General features: G+C 38.0%; 1 protein-coding gene across 2 annotated transcripts in view; it reads right to left on the minus strand.

Annotated features, from left to right (window-relative positions):
* Positions 1 to 6,129: 6,129 nt before the first annotated feature.
* LOC127649308 (matrix metalloproteinase-16-like) overlaps positions 6,130 to 24,426 on the minus strand; it is a 46,274-nt gene continuing 27,977 nt past the window's right edge. For both annotated transcript variants that reach the window (XM_052134361.1, XM_052134360.1), the window contains exons 5-10: positions 18,701 to 18,862; positions 18,195 to 18,412; positions 16,727 to 16,865; positions 11,453 to 11,603; positions 11,247 to 11,362; positions 6,130 to 7,490 (exon numbers count right to left, since the gene is read on the minus strand). In XM_052134361.1, the coding sequence (XP_051990321.1) occupies positions 7,126 to 7,490; positions 11,247 to 11,362; positions 11,453 to 11,603; positions 16,727 to 16,865; positions 18,195 to 18,412; positions 18,701 to 18,862 (1,151 nt within the window). In that variant the 3' untranslated portion in view covers positions 6,130 to 7,125. The remainder of the gene's footprint in view (positions 7,491 to 11,246; positions 11,363 to 11,452; positions 11,604 to 16,726; positions 16,866 to 18,194; positions 18,413 to 18,700; positions 18,863 to 24,426) is intronic.

Genomic DNA, 24,426 nt, shown 5'->3' on the forward strand with positions numbered 1-24,426 from the left:
AGAAATTTGCTCTCACAAGAATAAAACACCCACTGTGTTGATGACAGATGTTAACATCTCGAGTCTTCTGGGAGATAAATGTCAATGACTTTCATCGTTTTATTCATCTTTGCAAATATAAAACCAAAAGACAAAGAAATGCGGTCTCAAGGGAAAAGTTGTCCCAAGTATGTTAAACTAAAATGTGCTTTTTCTTTCTTGCAATCATTGGACATCTATATATTAGGTCATTGTCCATCTGGTCAGAATCAATTCCCAATCACATTTCCCCCCAGAATTTGTTACACTTTGGTCCCATCAAAACATACAATCTTCCTCCACACTGTTGAATCTGTTAGATGCTTTAGGCAAACTGCAGCATATTATATTATACTAGCTAATTAAGTAAAACGTATAATATTTCAACACATTATATAGCGTTGTGTTGATTAGTGGCGTAAATTCACACAATGGAATATAAAAAAAAAATACAAATATTCTGCCATTATGCCAATAAAAATTCTGCCATCATTTACTCACCCTTGTGTCTTTCTAAACCTGTTTGAAATTCTGAAATATAAAAGGGGTTGCCCAAGCTGCCCTTTGTCAAGAACGACTTTCAGTGAAGAACAACTTAAATTTCAGTCTGTTCCTCACACAAAGCTATCATATGTCTTTAGAAGACTTGAAATGCAGTGCACACAACAGACTGTTTAATTATGCTCCACATCCACTTTTATTGTATGGAAGAGAGCAGCTCGGACACTGTGCAAAACTTCTCCGTTGGCACCCCACAAAAGAAAGTTGAACTGATTTTGAATGTCATGAGACTGAAGAAATTATTACAGAATTAAATTTTTTGGGGTAACTATCCTTTTAAAAATTTCCATGATTTATGCAGCAACAACATTTATAAGAAAGTAAATAATTATTTTAGGCAGTTTATAAAGTCGACCCACTTCAGAGCGACTTGTTGTTCCTGTTAAAGTGGTGAAATGGCGCCATCTGGTGTTAATGTTTTTAAATGCAACTAAGATTGTTTTTACCAATTTCACTACCTCAAGAACATATTAATTGATTAGACCCAAATCAATTATATATATATATATATATATATATATATATATATATATATATATATATATATATATATATGTTTTTTTCACCCCACACATAAGTACAAAATATAAAATATTTCAGTATATTTGAGTGTGTTCTGTGTAACTTACATCACAGTGCTGGAAAATGTGATCGTCTGTCAAATAAATTAAGTGATCTACTCTCTTGTCCTAAGTGTGCACCTTTATATTGACTTAATTTAAAATGTAAAACAGGCATCTAAATTTAATTATATTTAAATATAGTTCTCTGGAAAAGTACTGGAAACCTTATGACATCTCATGCCAGCAAATGCCCATAGTAAATTAGTGTTTCTTTATCAGGAAAAAATGCATCAGTAAATTCTATAGACTAAGACTCTTTTCTGAATCTGGTGTGTCTTAAAAAGATAATCAGTTGTAGCTTATTTTTGCATATCATTCAAGGCCATGCATGTATATGTAATTTATACTAAAACTACCTTTGAATGTATAATCCTTCAAATGTGCACAAATGAAGAGACTGAATGAAGAGACATGGCATGCATACTTTGAATTGAAACACATTATGTTATATATTTAGAATGCAGATTTTTGAGTAGTGTGTATTTTGCAGTGATTGTTAAAATACAGATAATGCATAGGTCAACATCGAGCCTTTTTTTGAGGATTAACTGATGAATATTGAAATATGCATTAGCTGACTTAAAATATGGTTTCTATATAGTGAACCCTACACTGAAACCCCTAATTAAATGACTTTACTTAATTAAAAGTAAGCGAGTTTATGAGCAAACTCGTTCCCTCAGTTGAATTGAATAATGGCGTCTTTAAACTTGTGCAATAAAATAAAAAGAAAACATAACTTGTGTTCATATAGAATTAACTGAACAATTTAAGATAAAGATGCAAGTTGACAAAATGCAGATTTGCTATTTAAATGTTGTTCTTAATAATTATAATTAAATTGACTAATTAAATGTATAACATACAATATCACCACTTAAACAAAGAAGATTATAAATTATTTCTCCACAGAATTGTATATATGCCTGTACTTGAGTTGCACATCCAAAAGAAGAACTGAGATAGTGTTTACTTGACCAAAATTGACACAGATCACTCGAATGGTGTGACAGAGTAAAAAACATAAATAATACTACAAAAGGGCTACAGTCTCTATCAATTCTAAATAACAACTATTTCAATTCCTCCATAAATTCCCTTTGACCAAGGGAACATAATAAAATAATTCATGCGCAAGGGATTATGGGTATTTCTCATAGCTCCAGTTAGTAATACTTATAATCTTAAATGTATGGATTTTTCAGCACAGATATTTAAGTTATGAGCCCAAAATTTGACATTTCAAGTGATGTTAATGTATAGGCCCTACATCGGGTCTTTAGTGACCCAGGACATCTTCCATTTGTTGGAGCTCACACCTCTTTAGTATTTCTCAACAGTATATGGTTATTGCCATTTGAGTGTACTATAGAAATTATATAAGTTGTGCATCTATGTATAAGAAAATACATATATGTAGATTATGTGTAATGTGTAACTCAATGTGTGTTGCATCTCAGGAAATTTCAGTGTGGAAGTAATGAATCCTGTTCTAGATTTGTTGCATCATCTCTTTGATATATGGAAAATAAACCAACAATGTATATCAGAATATATACTATTCTATTATTTTATAATTGTCTTGAAAATATTTTGACATTATCTGGGCATTTTGGAGATCCATTTGTGATAGATATACATACCGGGTCTCTAAAGACCAGAGTATGTAATAATGATTGGTGAAACACCCATGCGTTAAAGAGTTAATTAAGACAACTTGATTTTCCAAGTATGACAACATTAGGGTATGTAGTGAATTAGAGTTGAATTTGTTAACATTATAAACAATACTGTGATTTTTAGAAAATAAGCATGCAGAAGTAGTTGAGGGATATAAACGATTAGCGTTATGCTAATTTTACATTGCCATTTTTTTTCTAAAACCTAAACACTAGTCTTTTGCTGCCTTGTAAGCACAGATATATCTCTCAGAAAACACACATTTAACCAAATATTGCATTGCAAACTAAGCTAATGTCAGTGGAGTTTCCATAGCTTTAACATTCTATGGTATTGTGTTGATATTTTTTTGGACAATAATGGCAAGAAAAAAAATATTTTAAGGTATGTGCACATACAGAAACAGACTCAAAAATAAGTCTGATAAATATGAACTTTAGAAAAGTAGGACATCCAGCCCTGACCTCCCTTATACCAAACTTGATCGATCAAGTTCCTCCCAAATGCAATAAAGCTGTGATATTAGAGAGACAATATTTTCTTCAGTCAGCAATGTTATTTAATATATAATTGTTTAATGATATCATCCAAACAACCTTCCATGGATCTCGGTGATAAATTACATGTTAATGTCTTATGGTTGCATGGTACATTTTGTTGACATTTCTTCTGGAGTTCACAAGAATGATTTGCACGCCACTTCTGATAATAGATAATATCTTATTAATGATGTACTGCATAATTTGCCTTTTGTATCCATAATAGAGAGACTACATGAGATATATACAGCACGTTCAGATACACATCCAGTACACAGACACCTCAAACGTAGAATGGGGAATATTCTTGTGTTATTGATGAACTCCAGCTCCCGCATGGATATTCATGTTCAGCTTGAAGATGCTGATGATATGGTGAGAAACACCACAGTCCTTTATAAGCTTTCAGAATGAGATTGATTAATGAGAGAGAGAGAGAGAGAGAGCAAAACAAGTTATGGATATGGATTTTTTTGTTTGTTTTTAGAATGATCATTCTTACAGACATTTTCACATGGTCAGATAAAAGAAAGAAAGAAAAGAAATAAGCAGTAAAGCTCTGATTACAGTATATTTTCCTTCCACTGAGCAACAAATGCTACTGCATTTTACCCAAACACATTCCTGCAGTGTTACTGAAATGTTATGTTTAGCCAAAAGAGCTTATAACATGTATAAGAGCATATAAACTTTACAACACTCAAGCATATGGTCTTTATCATAGGGTCAGTGCGTGATTTAATATTTACAGTGCTTGCAAGACAGCACTGTATTGCAGTTCATCTTTATATTCTTAGTTTCTGAAATGAACTTACCTCAAATCACTAACTGTGCTAATTCAGACTTTGTTTTGTAGCTAATTTCAGCCTTAGGTGCTATCTGGTTACGTTTAAATAAAATACAATTCTTTTTTTTAAAGCAAAACTTCAATTGACTTGCATTGTTAGAATAGTCGCTGTTCAAAATGATTCAAAATGGTAAATGGCCTGTTCTTTCTTGCATCTATGGGTCAATATTTAGCTAGTTGTCATGGCTAGATAGCAGTTCGCCCCTGCTGGTAGATGCTGTAACTACATCATTCTGCTGCCAAGCTGCATCTTTCACCATTGATGGCAATTCTATGTAGCTGTGTAATCTGAATAAATAAAACTGATCGATGGAGGGCTCTTAAAATAGTGAAATGGACCTATATTTTTCCATCTGCTTCCTTTGACATCACAGCACTAGTAGGGTTGCCAACTTTTCGCCAAAAACTTTTTGAATAGGTTACGTTGGTTCGTAACAGCTTGTCGGAGTGAACATTTAGAAAAACTTCTTACTGGCTGCTTAACACCCTCTTACTGCCATTGGTCCACGTCATCTGTAGGTGTGACCTGAAGCTCCTCCTACTTTATGGCCGACAGCTAATTCTGTTTATGTTGTTCAATCATTTAAGTTCAGTCGACATGAACACACCTGCTTACAGTTATTAGTGAGCTGGTGCAAATGTACCAACATCTGTACGGCCGTTTGCGTAGAGACATTTTTCAAGGACGTCGTGCTATTTAAAAAAAAATTGTATTAGTCTACAAAAGGAAATTAAATCTACTCAAATACTCTGAAGTGCTCATTCACTCATGTGCCGTCTGCAGCAAACACCATTCAAACATCTGCCCTAAGTAAGATATGCCTGTTTTGCTTCTTTTGTCTATATTCTGCCCATTTACACTCTTTTATACACCAGTCTTTGCAGTGGTATCAGTGTCACCATAAATTACAATAACATAATATTACGGCCACGTATAGCATGTTAGCGCTTTAGTGTCACTAATTCAGAATGACAAATTACACATTTTCTACTGCATATACGGTATATTACTTAAAATCATCACCAAGTGGTTAAAAAAGCTTCTTTTACTGATCTCGTAAGAATTTTACTCATAGCATTAGGCATTAAGTAATTGATAACACATTATAATGTCACATTAGTTAAGGTTTTACATGCAGTCTTGAGCATCCTCATATTTCTAAATGCTTCCAACAGTGGTGTGATGGGTGTCTGAATGTTCGCAAACAATATACCATTGCTCAGCTTTTTAGAACTTCTTTTCACCCCTGAACGAAGAATGAAGAAAACTACAGAAGTACAGCATATCAGGCCTTGAGGGTGTTAAGCGAAACGACTGAATATGTAAAATTTCTGCATCAAAACTAATAAACATTTATGATCTTGTAACTCAGTGTATCCTAAATTCCAAACGCAGCATTTTGCGTTTATACCTCCAATGTACACCTGGAGGGTTAAAAGCAGCTAAAAGATGGGACAATAGGCATCCCAGGACGTCGTCATTTCAGCCAAAAGTTCCAGCTAATAGGGGACAGTTGGCAACCCTAGTTGCTAGAGAAGGGCTTGGGTTCTTGGTGCTATCAGCCAATCAGTGTTGTCATTTGCCAAATTAAATGTAGCATCTACTCTGTCAAAGGTCAATTTAACCATCTATGGTCACCTTTACACAAGAGTCAATTGTTGTATTATGTGTTTTCGTGCACACATCAATAAAAACAAGACGTGCATTTCTGATGCGTTTAATTTAGCCTAAAACCTAAACACTAGTCTTTTGCTGCCTTGTAAGCACAGATATTTCTCTCAGAAAACACACATTTAGCACATTTAACCAAATATTGCATTGCAAACTAAGCTAATGTCAGTGGATTGTCCATAGCTTTAACATTCTATGGTAATTTGTTGATATTTCATTATTCATCATCTAGAAGGTTCATTAGGAATTTTTACTAAAAAGCTTTATTTTGCTTAATAAATGCTCTAGGAGTGAAATGGAAGCACTTATAATCAAACCAAAAGTCACATTTTCTATGAAGCTTGGAGTGTGGGAAAAATGCAGATGAAAGAACGTGGAGAGCAGTCACACACTCGGAAACTTGGTTTCAATTACACTTTTGAACAGTCAGTGGCACTTAAAATTTTACAGCACATTTCTGTCAGTTAGCAGTTTATCTAAAGAGCGGTGACAAGCTAAAAAAATTTAAATCAAGAGTCATGAAAAATGTCACATTCACACAGGCACATGTATACGATTACACAAAAATAAACTCAGTATGTGTTTAAGGCATTCAACAAAATATTGCAGGTTGCCCCAGTGTTATGTCATTGTCTTTCAGGTTTCCAAGCAGACAGGTCCCATATATCCTGAAGATGAATGCAGCTGAATGGAACTCAAATAATAATCGACAAGCCGGTCATCTCAGAGTATCCATTGATGTGAATGAAGCAATTCTCTTTGGACACTAAGGGCATATTTGGTTTGGGTATCAGTTTTTCAGTATTTCGGAGAGACACAGGTGAGTATCGAGATCAGTTTTACGGGGATAAATAATTCAGTCTGTTGAAAAGTTGGTATCTTATGGTTTGCAGTGTAACAGTTTACTCCTGCAGAGGACTTTGACAACCAAAATGGTCAACCAAAGCCACACAGAGGTCCAAAACCATACAAAACAAAACGACACATTGCCACCTGTGAATCCTGACACGGGGAAGAGGAAGTGGGCATGCTGTTTGCTCATGTCGTCAGTGTCTTTTGGCAACTAATACCGACAAACGCAGAGGGTCAACACCTCAAGAGTTAGACAATTACTTGAATCCTCCACCTTGGAGGAGATTTTTAAGATGTAAATAGTTTTAGCAGTGTCAGCGGGACCCTTGTTTCTCAGACCCACTCCTGCATGGATCGCTTGCAGTACAGTAAGTTGCGCTGGGTGTCCTTCCTCTTGAAGCGGAACACGGTGTACAGCAGGACCATCATGCAGAGGGCCAGGACGCAGGGGATGGCAATGGCCACAGCTTTCTCAGCACCACCACTGCTCTCCAGCTTCAGCACAATGTCAACATCATCATGGTCATACTGCAGTGGTTCATCTTCCTGTGTTGGACTCCAGTCCCAGTCGGGGTCAGCAGGCAAGCCGTCACAACCCATGAAATCCCTCAGGATGGACCTGGGGTAGCCTGGCTCCACTCTCAGGCGCTGGTTGTTGAACTTCCAGTATTCTTTCCCCTTGTAGAAGTATGTGAAGCCTTATAGTTGAGAAAGAAAACATGAGATTGAACTCATAAGTGAGCTATGAATATTGCACAATACATTTATTCTAAGAACTTATTCTTAGCTGAAGAATATGAAATTCCACTCAATCACAAAATATTGGAATGTCCACATGTTGTGCACATTTTGTTCTCTGAGATATTTATATTTATAAGCACTAAGAACATTGTTATTAACTTCATTAATTCAGAAAAGGGTCAAGACACTCTCAAGATGTCAATGGGGCAACTTTTTGTCTACATCACCAAAATGTCCCCCTTGGTCCGTGTTTTAAATGCCACCCTGATGCCATATTTAACTAAATTCAGAGCTTTCCATTTCTTTATTCCAAACGATTTGAAAATTCAATCATCATTTACTCATTGCTTTATTTGTTTGCTGTGGGACACGAGGGGAGTTTTCAGAATGTCCGAGTTGCAACTCAAAAAATTTAAATCCACATATGTGGACATCAATACAAATCAAAAAGGGAAATGGAAAATGCACACAGCAGTCATGCTCAGGTCTCAGGAGGATAAAAGACACACAATAATATCTGAAGATTGCAACAACAACTCAAAACTCACTGCAAGAACAACAGTAGGAGACATGTGAGAATATTCACAGAGACGCCAATTATCACACTGAAGGAGCTTCAGAGTTCACCAGCTCCAGGTGAGGACTCACTTCAGAGAGTACTGAGATCAGTAGCTGAGAAACTGCTTCTCTCCTTTCAACATTTTCCCATTTCAGAAAATGATATGGGAAAATGTCACAAGCCAGATTTGAACTCTGATTGCCCACATGAGAAATCATAGCTCAGTGTATCTCAGCATGTGGGCTAAAGCCAAACGGACACTACATGACTTGCAGTCAGTGGCCTGCAACTCACAGTCTTGTTTTCTGTTGTGCTGGTGCGCACAATACATGAATAATCGCAGACTGGGTGTATCAACTACATGACCATTCATCCCCAACTGAGACATCCCTGGCATGTGTGCACCTGGTATTAAGATGCGTTTTGGGTGATCCAATCACAAATGTACGAGCAAGGTACATCATAATTATACCCGATCATCTCTTTTGACCACTTGTAATTTAAGGGGAAAGTGTCTGATTTCATGAGGACATACATCAATCATTGCATCTGTGTATTACTGAATGATAACGAAGCAAAAAAAACAAAAACAAAAAAAAGAAGGTGCTAAAAACCGTTGCAACATTTCTCTTAATTATATTTGCATTTAATATAAGCGCAAACATGTTTAGAGCAGAATTCTGAGTTCCCCTTCTGTCAATCACTCGACGTTGTGTCGAATCCAACGGCCAGGCATATCAGTACAAGGTCCTCCCCTTCGGCCTGTCCCTGTCCCCTCGCGTCTTCTCGAAGGTCGCAGAGGCAGCCCTTGCCCTGCTAAGGGAAGTGGGCATCCGCATGCTCAACTACCCCAACAACTGGCTCATCCTGGCTCACTCTCGAGAGTTACTATGCGCTCCTCTAAAACAATTCCAGAGGCTCCTGGGGCACATGGCTCCTTAGCCGTGGTCACACCGCTCAGGTTGATACATATGAGACTGCTTCAGCACTGGCTACAGACTCGAGTCCCGAGATGGGCATGGCGCCACGGCACATACCGTGTGACAATCACCCCCTCCTGCTATCAGACTTTCAATGCTTGGGCAGACATCTGCTTCCTGCGGACCAGAGTCCCCTTGCAGCAGGTGTCCAGATGTGTCGTGGTCACCACAGACACCTCTCAACAGGGTTGGGGTGCTGTGTGCAACAGGCACGCTGCCGCTGGCTCCTGGACAGGACCCCGGCTGTGTTGGCACATCAACTGCCTAGAGTTGCTGGCTGTATCTCTTGCCCTGCAGAGGTTTCTCCCACTAATTCGGGGCAAGCACGTCTTGATCCGTTCAGACAGCACCGCGATGGTATCATACATAAATCGCCAAGGTGGCATGCGCTCTTGTCATATGTCACAACTCGCCCACCATCTCCTCCTTTGGAGTCAGCCGCAACTCAGGTCTATGCACGCCACTCACATCCCTGGCAACTGAAATACGACGGAAGACGCGCTGTCATGACAGGTTTCAACCAAAGGAGTGTGGAGGCTCCACCCAGGCATTCCAGCTGATGCTGGACCGATTTGGCACGGCACAGATAGACCTCTTTGCCTCCCAGGACAACTCCCACTGCCCGCTCTGGTACTCCCTGACAGAAGCTCCTCTCGGGACAGACGCGCTGGCACACAGCAGGCCACGGGGGTTAAGCAAGTACGCATTTCCCCCAGTGAGACTCCTTTCACTGGTGCTGTGCAAGTTCAGGGAGGACGAAGAACAGGTCACAATGGTGGCTCCTTACTGGCCACCCAGACCTGGTTCTCGGATCTTACGCACCTCGCGACAGCACCTCCCTGGAAAATTCCCCTGAGGAAGGACCTTCTTTTGCATCCAGACCCACTACGAGCTGCAGGTGCTCTGTAATGGGTTAGGGCTCCACAGGCTTAGTTCCCTCTTCAAGCAACTCCCCGTGATGTATTCCCCCGTCTGTGGACCCGCGTCTCCCTTGGGCAGTCCCACTTCCCCCGGTCGCCGTGCTTGTAGAGCTTGCCCTCATTAGGCAGGACCTACCACTGCGCCGCTCCCACGTATGGCTTCACAATCCTCGTGGTGTATTAGCCACATGTTTCCTCCTCCTAGCCTGGGCAGGATGTGGCCTCTGCAGGGTCTTTTTCCCCTCAAAGAATAGGACTGGGAAAGACCGCATTCCCCTACGCATTCATAGCGCTAAGATAGCCCCAGCCACTTCACATCCTATGTGAGAGACATAGAGAGAGAAAAGGCTGCGGCTGCTGGGCTTGCTCCCATGCTAGTCATGTAGCACCTTTTCCCCCTCAGTTGTGCTGGGAACCTAAGGTCTGTATATGGCATCTCTTTTTGGGGGTGTTGGGGAGGGCTATGTGCAGCCGACACAGTTGCCTCTAGCACACAACAGCCTGCTTGTACCTGTCTCGTCAGTTCACGTAACACGAACTAGTGCGTGACACTTTTGAATGGGACCCCTTGTGTCACTTCATTCGACACAACGTGTTTTTTTTTATTTATCCGCACGCAACCGGTAAAGTTTTAGCTCTTGATTTATTAGGTGGCTCTCCACTGCTGTGGCACTATGAGCCCAAAGTCTGAATGTGTTTGATTGGACAAATCTCAAAACAGTTTCAACCAAAACACATCTTAAAAGTACAATAACGAATTTCATTCACAAACTCACACACAGTTTATTCATGCTAACATGTCAACAAACATGAAAGAAAGGCTCGACTCCTGAAAATAATAAAGACAGCGGTTAGGGAAAGGTGTTTTGTTTTGAAATGTTTTGTTTTATTTTCTAATATTTTTTTTTTTCCTGCTTCCCAATACCTGATGCTCCTCTTGCACTCACTTTTTATTTCATTGGGTGTTGCTCATTACTGGTTTCTTGCTCATCGGGAATTGGTTTCAATACACGACCATTGGTCGTGTGCTATTAGACTTCTTGTCGCAGACCAGTCACCAACTCAAAACATTAAAGGAGTATAAATAAATGTATATTTTAAAGTTTCAGCATAAATGTCCATGCTGGATTTGTGGTTCAGCGAGAGTATTGATCAAATGTCTGACAACTGTACTGTATATGTGAACATAAAGTTAATATTTTGCTTTTATAACTGCATAGTCAGTCTGCACTGTCACAGTCAAACTCATATTACCATTCACTTTGTCCACAAAGGCTCCCTGTGGAGAGTCTGGGATGCCTTTCCAGACAGTAATAGGTTTTGGGTAGCCAGGGTCCATGGTTCTCATGTCCTCATTGTACCTCCAGTACCTGTAACAGTGGACACAGACAGACATTCTCAGAAATTTCAGTTACCACTTGGTCCCATTGAACACTGTTCCTGGAAGCTGTAAAACTGACCTATCCCCTTTGAAGAAGTAGGTTTTGGCCACATCTTCCCACCAAACAGCTGTCTCAATGCTCTGTGTGGGCATTCCACTGCCAAAAAGAGAAATGTCCTGAGGATATGTGGGCTGCAGAGTTGTATCCTTAAACACCCAGAACCGGTTCCCTTCAGAGAGAATAAAATTGCCATTAGTGTTCTCTGAGGATTAAAATTTCTGAATCTTTTAATAGAATAATAAGGTGAAGGTCTAAAGTCTAAAACTGATGAGAAACATATTATTTTTAGTAGACTTTGAAAGCTGAGCTGATTACGCCAATCCTTCAATCCTTACGCCATCCTATATATTTAGACTGTAAGATTTAAAAGTCTGAAGGAAGAAAGTAAAGGCCCCGGAACACTTCATAATCATATGAAATTGGAGAATGAACGAGAGTAACATCATTTAGAACAAAATATGGCCAAAATAAGGTTCATTTCAGTGGTTCTTAGCAGCTTGCCAGAGCAAACTTTCACAAAAACTTTGCACTGGCTGCTAAACACCTTACTGCCATTGGTCCACGTCATCAGTAAGTGTGACATTTTAGGAGCTCTTCCTACTTTGAGGTCGAGACTTTGTCTCGTTTTGCTGTGTACTGTACTAACTGTATATGGTTGAAACGACAATAAAAACCACTTGACTTGACTTGACAACTAATTCCCATTCAGTCAGCTGAGATAAGTCAACATGAACACACCACCGTTATTAGCAAGATGGTTCAAACTAACCTCTGTATGAATGTTCACGTAGAGATATTTTCCAAGACCATTTCATAAAATTTTTTGTTTAATTAGTAAAAAAAATTTAAATAAATCGAATCTATTCAAATACTCTCAAGTGCCTATTCACTCTGTTGTTTGATGTGCTGCTTCATACGTATACTGTCTGCAACAAAAGCCATTCACACTGCTACTCAAAGGTATGCCTCTCTTATCATCATTCTGTATTCAGACCATTTACACGTGTTTTTATACACCTCTCTGCAGTAATATTAGTGTCATCATAAAATACAATAACAGAGGGTTACCAGCGCATTTTATAACCGCATATAGTGTGTTAGCACATTAGCGCCATGAATGTAGAATGTAAACATTACAAATTACAAATTTAAATCATTATTGAGTGGTTAAAACAGATTATTTTACTGCTTAGAATGAGGCATAAAGTCATTGTTAACACATTAGTTAATGTTTTTCATGTAGTCTTGTGCATCCTCATATATAACACTAGAAGGGTCGAGCATGCGGTCATCTGACCGTTGTGCTTTAAGGAAAATAAATCTTTGCACTCGATCAAATTCCAGGGCCCTACTTTCTTGACTTTTCCTAGATATTTGAGTTTTATCGCCTAGTGCACTTACATTTTCAAAATCGCACCAAGAAAAGCTAGTTTAACGGTATTTTGCTTCTAATTCTGTGAATAGAAGGCCGACTCGTGTCGTGTCATGTTTATTTGTGCCGTTCAAGGCTGAGATTCTCTTTCCTCCCAGCAGATGGCGCAGGGGCTCACTTGTAGTCCTTCAATAATTTTGTATGTGTTTAGTGTGTGTGTATATATATATACCTGTAAAGTGTATTATTTTATAACTAAATACATATATATATATATATATACATTGAAAATATAGACAGAAGGCCCATATTATATATATTTAAAATAATGCAAGTATCTATGTGAATATATTGTGTATATATTCATAAATATTTGTACAGTATATATATATATATATATATATATATATATATATATATATATATATACATATATAGCTACAGATGTTGACTTTTTCACTTTCCTTGTGCCACATTTAAGTTGCAACAATAAATGGTAAAACATAGATACTTCCGTTATTTTTTAAATATAGGCTATTAAAGGTCTACTGTCTATATTTTTTATTTATATATATTGTATTTAGCTATAAGATAATACACTTTATACAGGTAAAGCAGTCAAACAAATTTGTAAAAAACTCACTGTAGGGTCATTGTAAAAGCTTTCTTTTCTGTGCATTTGCAAAAGCATGAGATTGGGTGACTTTTGGTCTAATGAATTTGGACACTCTTTTTTCAAAGAGACAATGTCGCGACAGAAATTCCGAGGTATCAAGAACACAAGACCTGCCTGCCTTGGGACAGATAGATTTGCCATGATATCTTAGATATTTGACAAATTTGTGAAAAAAAAGCATTGCTTCATACAAGCCCGGAGAGAACATAACAGTTGATGAACAATTGTTCCCTACCAAGGTGCGCTGTCATTTCACACAGTACATGGCCAATAAAACTGACAAATTTGCCATAAAATTCTGGGTGGCCGCTGATGATGAAACAAGCTGAACGCACATCCCTATCTAGGGAAAGACGAAAGTACTCCGGCTTGTCAGCGGTTATCGGAAAATGTTGTCATGCATCTGGTCGAGCCTTTCCTGGGAAAGGGAAGAAATGTAACAGCAGACAATTTCTTCACCTCGTTGCAACTGGCAAACAATCTTTTGGCGAACAAAACCACCATTGTTGGCGTAATTAATAAAATCGGACGAGAGATGCCCCCATGTACACTGGCACAGTTTGAAAGATTTTCCACCAAGGTAATGAATGTTGGAAAAGTCACACTCACTATTTACCTGGCAAAGCCAAAGAAATATGTATGCATCCTGAGTACAATGCATCAGACAGTTTAAACTGATAATGGTGCAAAGAAACTGCCCAATACAATTTCCCACCATAATAGCACTAAAGTTGGCGTTGATGGAATGGACCAGATGGCACGACTGTACTCGGTAAAGGGTGGATCCCATCGCTGGCCTGTAGCTGTGTTTTACAAAGTCTTGGACCTGGCTGCAATTAATTCACACATTCTGTACAAACAGTGCATGAACGTAACCATCAGCAGAAAGCAATTTATTCTTGAGCTGGTAAAGGAGCTATGTGCGCATCAAAAATGGCAAAGGCAGTGGGTGTAATAGCACTTTTCCTCCCCGCCTGCCAAAAGCAGACAATGTCAAGTCGGCAGATGTTCAGGGAACAAAACTTTTGAGATCTGCCAGGCACATGCTCCAAGAAGCCACCAAAGGTGTGTTTGGAATGTTGAGTTGGTCGGTTTGGGGGAGTGCACTCTAGATTTCAGCTGTCGGTTGAGTATACCGGCACATAGAACACATAAATAGCACTAATATAGTATTTTTTTAGTTTTTGTTTTTTATCTATTTTTTTTTTTTTTTATTCAGGTAGAATATATTTGTATTTTACCTCGCGTATTATAGCTAAATGTATAGTATAATGGAAAATTCATATGTACTATTTACCAAAAAGCCAAAAATGTGCAAACAATTTAAAGTTTCGCCTCCTTTTTTACAGTTGTTTTTCTAGTTCAATAAATGGTAAAAATGCAGCCTCTCTCCTGTCTTTATTGTAAAATACACACACAAAACAACAACACTTAAAGTCCATGTGCCGTTTTCACAATGGAGTCAATGTGTGTCTCCCACTTTAGGTCCTGTGAGATGATGGTGTCCAGGAACCTGAATGCCCATATTAGCATTCCATTGTGTGTCGGAGAGGGGGTTGGGATGTTGGATATGTATATGGCGGCGTTACAAACATCTCAAAATTCACAGTTCAAATAACTGATTCAATAGCTTAGTTAGTCTAGAAGCATTTATAGGCCAACTTATTTTTAATAAACACAAAATTTGTTCAAGAACAAACTGGACTTAATTGCGCACACACACAAATAATTATCATCATTCTTATATCATAATAATAATTATAATAATAAGATAATAATGACTTCTTAAATATTCTGAAATGGTAACGCAAACAGAATAAATCTGGATGTGAAGAATTACATTTATTCGATGAAAATAATTTTTTAAAGACTGAAAATACATGACTGGTATTTTATTATTAATTGATTATTAATTAAAGTCAAGGAAATGACAGATTACATGCAAAGAAAAAAAATGCACAGAACACATGCACAGAAAAGAAAGCTTTTATTTCAGCTTATTTCCATGTAAATAGGCCTACATGTTAAGAAGTCGAGAATTCAACGATTAAATTACGAACAACAACACTAAAATTATTATTATTATTTATACTATATACACTACAATTATTATAGCTTATATTATAATAATTTTTATTGCAAGACAAACCACGCCTTTGCTAAAAACGAATATAAATGATAAGTCATTAATAATTCAAACAGATAACAGATTCAGTTCTATTGTATATAACAGATTGAAGTTAACAGAAATTGTGAAAGATTTCACAGTGCTCAAGAAAAAAGTTTCAATGATGAAATTGTAATATTGATATATTATTGTAATATATTTTGGCTTGTATAATGGTGATAAATATTCATATCAACCTCGCGCTCCTTCAGCTACAAGCCTTCGATCGCAACTTAATATATGCCAACGAAAACGAAATTATACAAACTGTTACGATGAGCAGGAAGGCAGACGAGGGGCGAGGGTCTAATTGCAGGGTTGACTTTATTGGACAGGGTGAAAACTAAATCGACAAAACCAAAACAAAGGAAACACCCGCAATGGGGAAAATACAACAAAAAACACGGAAAACATACAACGGTCTAACAGGCAGGATAAACATGGCAGAACATGGAAACAAGCATCCATAAACATCGACAATCGACAGGGGAATGAAGAAACAGCAGGGTTAAAATACACAGGAGACATGATGATGACACAGGTGAGAACAATGATGGCAGTGATGAGATCAGGGAATTGTGGGAAGTGTAGTTTCTAGACAGACAAGTGAAACACGGGGCAGACAACAAGGGAATCGTGACACAAACTAAATATAGCAGCATATCCTAAAATATTTGTAAGACAATGTTACAGGACAAATGCATCTGGATCAACCGTAGACAGAATGTCAATAAATTCAGTCTATAAGCATTTTAGGCAAACTGCTGCCTAACTCGCAGTGACATTTTTAAGACCAATCCATTGGCTACGCGCAAGAGGCGCCATCTAGTGATCATTATGTGTCAGCAGCCGTGTCCCTGTCCCCTTAATCGCGCTAAGAGTATGTTACAGTGGCTCCGCGCTTCTAGTGTTAAATGCTCTTCTAAATGCCTCCCGCAGCGGTGTGGCCAGTGTCTGAATGTTCTCAAACAGTATACCGTTGCTCAGCTGTTTTTGAACTTTGTTTTGGCTATGAGTGAATTACAAAGAAATACTCTCTGTGAGGGTACAGGGGCCTTTAGGAGGAAAAGTTCTTACCTTTGAAAAAGACGAACTTCCCCTCACTATTTTCATAGACAGCATCAATCTTATGTGGCAAACCTCTCCAGAAGTAGCTGATTTGCATTGGGTATCCAGGAACCACAGAATTATCACGCACCCTCCAGAACCACTGATCCTAATGAAAAAAAACACACAATTTTAAACATTAACACTATCCATCAAAAGTTTGGACATTTTTGTTCTTAAAAGAAATGGATGCTTCTTAGATTCCTGGCATGCAAACACACCACATTATACATTAGAAATGCTGCAAATTATTATTACTGTTTGAAATAACTCTTTTATATTAGTTATATATTTAACATTTGCATTTTTACCTGTGATGTCAAAGCTGCATTTTAAGCAGTCTTTTCTCCAGTCTACTAAGACAATAATGTAGCCTATGTCATGCAATCCTTAAGAAATTATTCTATTGTGCTAACACTGTTCTCAGGAAACATTTCTTTTTGTTAGAACAGTTGAAAACATCTGTTCCTCTTCGACATCTCAGTGTCTTTTTTCAGTTGTTGAAAGGCAACTTGCATTTCTTGCAAGTAAAATTTAGTTTTTAAAAAGGTCAGAAAGAAACAAATCTCTCTAGAAATTCTAGAGAGTTCTTGGATGAACAAAAAGTAAATACAGCATTTATTTAAGTAGAAATGATAATTTTTTACATTATAAATGTCTTTACTGTAATTCTTGATCAAATTAAATCATAACCTGTCAATAAAATTATAATTCTCTTTAAAAAACAACAACTTCATAGTGTTTCCGAACTTTTTAAGGGTGTTGTAAATTTAATCTTAACAATAATTATTTTTATTTTTATGTGATTAATAATAATAAAACATGTGAATAAAAACATTCACTTCCATTAAAAAGCATCTTAACGTGGGAGGCCGGAGGCGCAAGCTCATGTGAAGAAATTTGTAATTTTAGAGCAGACGAAAGTTTAATGAAAACAAGAAGCCCTCACGCGTGATCTCATATCCTGTTCATTATAGTGAAAAAAAGTCTAGGAGTCTAGTGTGACCACCTCTTAATAAGGAATTTTTCTGCTATCTAAGCCATTTTAGCTTGAAGTACCAACTTTATTTTTAATGCAGCCACTATATTTTGACACAACATCTTAAACAGGGCATCCTTGACGCAATGGCAAAAGATGTCCTCTGCTTGTGTACATGTAGACGAAATACAAGAACATGTCCACAAGTCTACCTTGGATCGAATGACAAAGTCGATTGCAAAATGGATTGCTGTGGACTGTAGGCTTGTGATAAGCTTATGTTAAATGATATGGAAATAAAATATACTGTACTGTATATCTTAAGCCACTTTTTTGTGATGTCTGTTTATAATGCTTTAGTTGTCTTCCACCATTGAGGGCGTTTCTCATTCAGCATATCATGTAATGAATTAGATTAAAAAGTTTTAAGCGATTGACAGCCCTATTTGTTATTCATACCTTAAAGACAAACAGCTCCTGTCGCAGGATTGCCAAAGTGTTGAAGCCTCCATCACAGATGTTGGGTTTGGAGTTGGGGTTGGCCGGCTTTGACTTCTGTGGGGGTCGATGAGGACGACCCTGGCGGTCATGTTTTCGAGGGTCTGATTGAGGGTGCAGGCGTGGAGGTGTAGCGGTTGTGAGCAATCTGGTTGGCTGAGGGGTTTTGTCTGGAGGACCTGCAGAAGTTATTAAGAAATTCTCACTGATGTAAGTCTATGGAATTTCACCGATTGAAGCTTAGAAAAGGAATACCACACTTCTTCTCAATTAGCCACACTATTTGATGCATCATTTATGTCTGTAGCACAAACATTATGTGCTGAAGTTTAATACTTAATGTTGGGGGTATGCTTATCTTAGCAAGGTCCTCTAAAATAGTTGTTCTGTAAACAAAAGTTAAAAGGCAATTTCTGTATTAATCATGCAGAAACCAGCGGATTATGGTACTGGAGGTTTCAACCCACCATATATTTTCTGGATGCCCTGTAGATCATCATGAGGCAGCTTGAAGGTCTCAGTGTCCATGTACTGATAAAAAGGAGCCATTATAGCCGTAGGATCATTTGAATGTTCTAGTCCCAAAGCATGACCAAGCTCATGGACCGCCACAAGGAATAGGTCATTGCCTACAGAGAAAAAAAAACAGTCAAGACAATACACATACAGGATTTGCCTTTTTTGTAATTTTGCTTATATATTTGTTTTGTGATGTGCTGCATTATAACTCATATAATAGTGTGTCTATATATATATAGTGCACATCTGTTTGTGTGTGTGTGTGTGTGTGTGTGTGTGTGAGTGTGTGTGTGTGTGTGTGTGTGAGGTATTATCTTGTCAGTAATCTAAGGTCATGGCATTTCAGTGCACCACATGGCCAGAGATATTAACCGGGAGTGAAAGGCTAAGGGCACAGAGCACCATCAAGATATGTGTATATGCATCTGTCTAATCTGAGCAGAGATTATAGATATTTACATAATTTTGTACAGTTGCCCAAGGGAGGCTGATGAGTGTGATTCTATATAAATATTCATATGCCCTATATATATATATATATATAGGTATATATATATATATATATATATATATGGCATATGATATATATATATATATATATATATATATATATATACACATATACAGTATATTAAGAATTTATATAATAATTTTCTCACATATATACATACAGTATGTATATATATATATATATATATATATATATATATATATATATATATATATATGTGTGTGTGTGTGTGTGTGTGTGTGAGAGAGAAAATTATATAAAATCTAAATATACTATAATTTGATGATAGTTATCCATTTGAATAAATATGTATAAATCCTGAATTAGTCATTACATGCTAAGGCTTGAATTCTAAGCATATGTGATGTTACACTGCGCATGCATGTGTAGTGTGTAAGGATGATGCTTTAGAAACAGTAGGCCAAAACATATCCAATGTTGATTTAGAGAATATTACATGACAAAATGTAACAATAAATTTCACCCATCCTATGAATGAAAGATTATGTAACATATATTCTCCTAAGCAAAGTTTAAAGCACTTGTAAAAATTGTGATTGTAACATTGTTTACTATTTATCATTAATGAGTTACTTTACATAATTGCTGAGCTTTGCAATTCCTTCAGTGTTTTCTGTAATAGATTAAAGGTATAGTTCATCTTTAGTATCCAGTGGGTTCAGACCCCCTTAAATTTTTCACTCTTTGTTATATTGCAGCCATTTGCTAAAATCATTTAAGTTCAATTTTTTTCCTCATTATTGTACACACAGCACCCTATATTGACAGAAAAACACAGAATTGTTGACATTTTTGCACATTTATTAAAAAAGAAAAACTGAAATATCACATGGTCCCAAGTATTCAGACCCTTTGTTCAGTATTTAGTAGAAGCACCCTTTTGATCTAATACAGCCATGAGTCTTTTTGGGAAAGATGCAACAAGTTTTTCACATCTGGATTTGGGTATCCTCTGCCATTCCTCCTTGCAGATCCTCTCCAGTTCTGTCAGGTTGGATGGTAAACGTTGGTGGACAGCCATTTTCAGGTGTCTCCAGAGATGCTCAATTGGGTTTAAGTCAGGGCTCTGGCTGGGCCATTCAAGAACAGTCACGGAGTTGTTGTGAAGCCACTCCTTCGTTATTTTAGCGGTGTGCTTAGGGTCATTGTCTTGTTGGAAGGTGAACCTTCGGCCCAGTCTGAGGTCCAGAGCACTCTGGAGAAGGTTTTCGTCCAGGATATCCCTGTACTTGGCCGCATTCATCTTTCCCTCGATTGCAACCAGTCGTCCTGTCCCTGCAGCTGAATAACACCCCCACAGCATGATGCTGCCACCACCATGCTTCACTGTTGAGACTGTATTGTACAGGTGATGAGCAGTGCCTGGTTTTCTCCACACATACCGCTTAGAATTACTGCCAAAAAGTTCTATCTTGGTCTCATCAGACCAGAGAATCTTATTTATCACCATCTTGGAGTCCTTCAGGTGTTTTTTTTTAGCAAACTCCATGCGGGCTTTCATGTGTCTTGCACTGAGGAGAGGCTTCCGTCGGGCCACTCTGCCATAAAGCCCCGACTGGTGGATGGCTGCAGTGATGGTTGACTTACTACAACTTTCTCCCGACTGCATCTCTGGAGCTCAGCCACAGTGATCTTTGGGTTCTTCTTTACCTCTCTCACCAAGGCTCTTCTCCCCCGATAGCTCAGTTTGGCAGGACGGCCAGCTCTAGGAAGGGTTCTGGTCGTCCCAAACGTCTTCCATTTAAGGATTATGGAGGCCACTGGGCTCTTATGAACCTTAAGGGCAGCAGAAATTTTTTTTGTAACCTTGGCCAGATCTGTGCCTTGCCACAATTCTGTCTCTGAGCGCTTCAGGCAGTTCCTTTGACCTCATGATTCTCATTTGCTCTGACATGCACTGTGAGCTGTAAGGTCTTATATAGACAGGTGTGTGGTTTTCCTAATCAAGTCCAATCAGTATAATCAAACACAGCTGGACTCAATTGAAGGTGTAGAACCATCTCAAGGATGATCAGAAGAAATGGACAGCACCTGAGTTAAATATATGAGTGTCACAGCAAAGGGTCTGAATACTTAGGACCATGTGATTTTGCAGTTGTTCTTTTTTAATAAATGTGCAAAAATGTCAACAATTCTGTGTTTTTCTGTCAATATGGGGTGCTGTGTGTACAATAATGAGGAAAAAAAATGAACTTAAATAATTTTAGCAAATGGCTGCAATATAACAAAGAGTGAAAAATGTAAGGGGGTCTGAATACTTTCCGTACCCACTGTATATATATATATTGGCAGTTAGTCCACAGTATGTGTAAATGGGGAACTTTTAAATTTAAGTGTAAAAAAATGGTTGGCGGCAGTTCAAAAATGCTCCAGATATGAAGAGGTTAAAGGAATAGTTCACCAAAAATGAAAATTCTCTCATCATTTAAACAACAAAGATGTGTATGACTGTCTTTTTTCAACAGAACACAAACGAAGATTGTTTAGCTCTGTAGGTCCTTAAAATGCAATGAATGGGTACCAAATTGTTGAAGCTCCAAAAAGCACATAAAGCCATCAAAAGTAATCCATATGACTCCAGTGGATAAATTAATGTCTTCTCAAGTGGAAATGCTAGGTGTGTGTGTAAGAAATAGATCAATATTTAAAACTCATCTCATCCATTCACTTGCATTCAAACTGATTCAAACATCCTTAGGAAAATCGAGAGTTTAATGTAAATTTGCCACAAACTTGCTGCAAATTGTCCATTGTTGCCAAAGGTTTGCCACTATCGGCAAAGAGCTGCAAACTTCTGGTAAACATTTGTGGTGAATCAAATTTGCATGTGAAAATAACAAGCAGCAAATTTGCGGCAAGTTTGCAGCTAGTTTAGATTTTCTGTAGCTCTCCTTGTTGACCGTTTCAAGATCGCGCCACAGTTGATGTATCCAAACCAGCCGAATAAGGCATCTATGCATGAATGTCTATGCTTCTCTACGGTAAACAACACTGTGCTTTTGTATTTTTCATATTTCACAGGTCAGTTTTCGCGTGAACTTGCAAACGCACTAATGTCACGCGAAAGGCTGAAAAAGTTTGATCTGTTTCTTACATACACCTATCATTTCGCTTCAGAAGACATGGTTGAATCCAATGGAGACGTATGGATGTCCTTTTTGGAGCTTCAAAAATCTGCCACCCATTCACTTGCATTGTATGGACATACAGAGCTAAAATATTCTTCCAAAAATCTTAGTTTGTGTTTTGTGAGTCATACACATCTGGCAGGCATGAGGGTGAGTAAATGAGGAGAGAAGTTAAATTTTTGGGTGAACTATCCCTTTAAATGTATGTCTGTTCTTCAAATAAAGCTATCATATGGATTCAGAAGTAGTGGAATAAAGTGTAAATGGTGAGCACTTGGACTACTTTTATGTTACTTTTATGTCATTTTCACATTTGACCCATCCTCATTCACTTTCATTGTTTGGAAAAGAGCAGCATCTGCATTCTACTAAACCTCTCCTTTTGTGTTCCATGCAAGACAGTCATATGGGTTTGGAACACATTGGGAACATATTTTTAAACCTATGTACTATATAGTGCCAGCCTGATCTCATGAAAACAACATGTCTGTGGTGACATTTTAGGGGAATTAAAATTGTGGTTCATGTTGCGGTAGTTCTGAGGTGAAATGTCCACTGTGTGGCGCTTAAAGTGAGTTAAATGTTCTCCTAAACCTTAAGCGTAAACCAAAGTTATAAAAAGCAAACGTGAGATGAAAAACTTGCTGAAGCAACCACATCATTTTGTGGTGCTTCTTTAACACTTCTTCTAAGATATATCTTTCATCTTTTCACTGACCCCTCACAACACAATAATGGTACTAACGTGTGAATGCTGTGGTAAACATTTGCATCTAGGGTATTCATCCAAAATGATCTCCCAATCCCTGCTGGTTATTCAATGACAGGCTAATGGCAGTCGGCTGTAATGTAAAGAAAACCGCACAGCATGTTATCAAATGGACTGCGTAGCATGTCATGTTGAGTAACCATGGGAAGCGTAGCACCAGAGGCAGCAACAAAACAAACAACCATGGGTCCTGAGTGCAGGAGGCAATAAAAATGCCAGCGGAGAATGCAGTCAAAGCCATTCATTACTGTCTCAGCAGAGATGTTTCGTGAAGGGAGATGAGCATCTTAAAAGCTCTTCAAATCCAGCCGGATCCAGGTAATTAAAGCTAAGTGCCTTTAAGTGAGGCTCAAAGTCAAGAGACGGATATGATTACCTCTCATTTAATGGGCGCAACCATATCACAAATACTACATATTAAACAAAGCTGACACCGGACATACACAAACATGCACACACATAGTCATGTTGAGTATTTATAAAGATACACACAGTAAAGTTCATTTCAGACACTCATTTCATGCAATGTCAATGTCAACATGCAAATCATAGCTCTAATTAGATAATTGAGTCTTATTATTATGCTAAATTGTTATTATTTAGCTAAAATGTCATATTATGTCAGTTTTGCCAGTGTGGGACTCTAGATATTCAATATAATTATATTCAACTGCTTCTGCCCATCATTAAAGTTATAGTTCAATCTAAAATGAAAATTCTGTCATTATTTACTCATCCTCTTTTTGTTCAAAACCTTTATGACTCATAACATAAAGGGAGATGTTTGGCAGAATGAGACTGACAGCAGACTGACACCATTCACTCTCATTGTATGGGAAAAGATGCAATGACAGTGAATGGTGACTAAGGATATCATTCTACCTAACTGTCAGAGATCGAGAGTGAGACAAAGAGACCCAAGAGCAGAGGAACAGTACAAAGGATTTATTAACGATACATTATAACTTTAACTGTGCTGGCGAAGACTGGAGATCCCGTCACCGGTTGCAGTTAAAGGAAGGAGTTTTGGAGATGAGTGCGCGCTGTAGCTGTACAATGGGCAGATCCGTGGAGAGTGTGTTCATAGACAAGGGTGTGCTTTGTGGAAGTCAGGAGCAGATACGTAGAAATCCTTTGTAGAAGTGTAGTGAGGTGCAGAGAACAATGCCCAGCATATTGGAAGGCAATCACTTTCTTGACATGCGGACAGAGACAAGGAATCCTCCATTGATGTGGATGTGTATT

Source organism: Xyrauchen texanus, chromosome 9, assembly GCF_025860055.1.
Source record: "Xyrauchen texanus isolate HMW12.3.18 chromosome 9, RBS_HiC_50CHRs, whole genome shotgun sequence".
NCBI classification, from domain to species: domain Eukaryota; kingdom Metazoa; phylum Chordata; class Actinopteri; order Cypriniformes; family Catostomidae; genus Xyrauchen; species Xyrauchen texanus.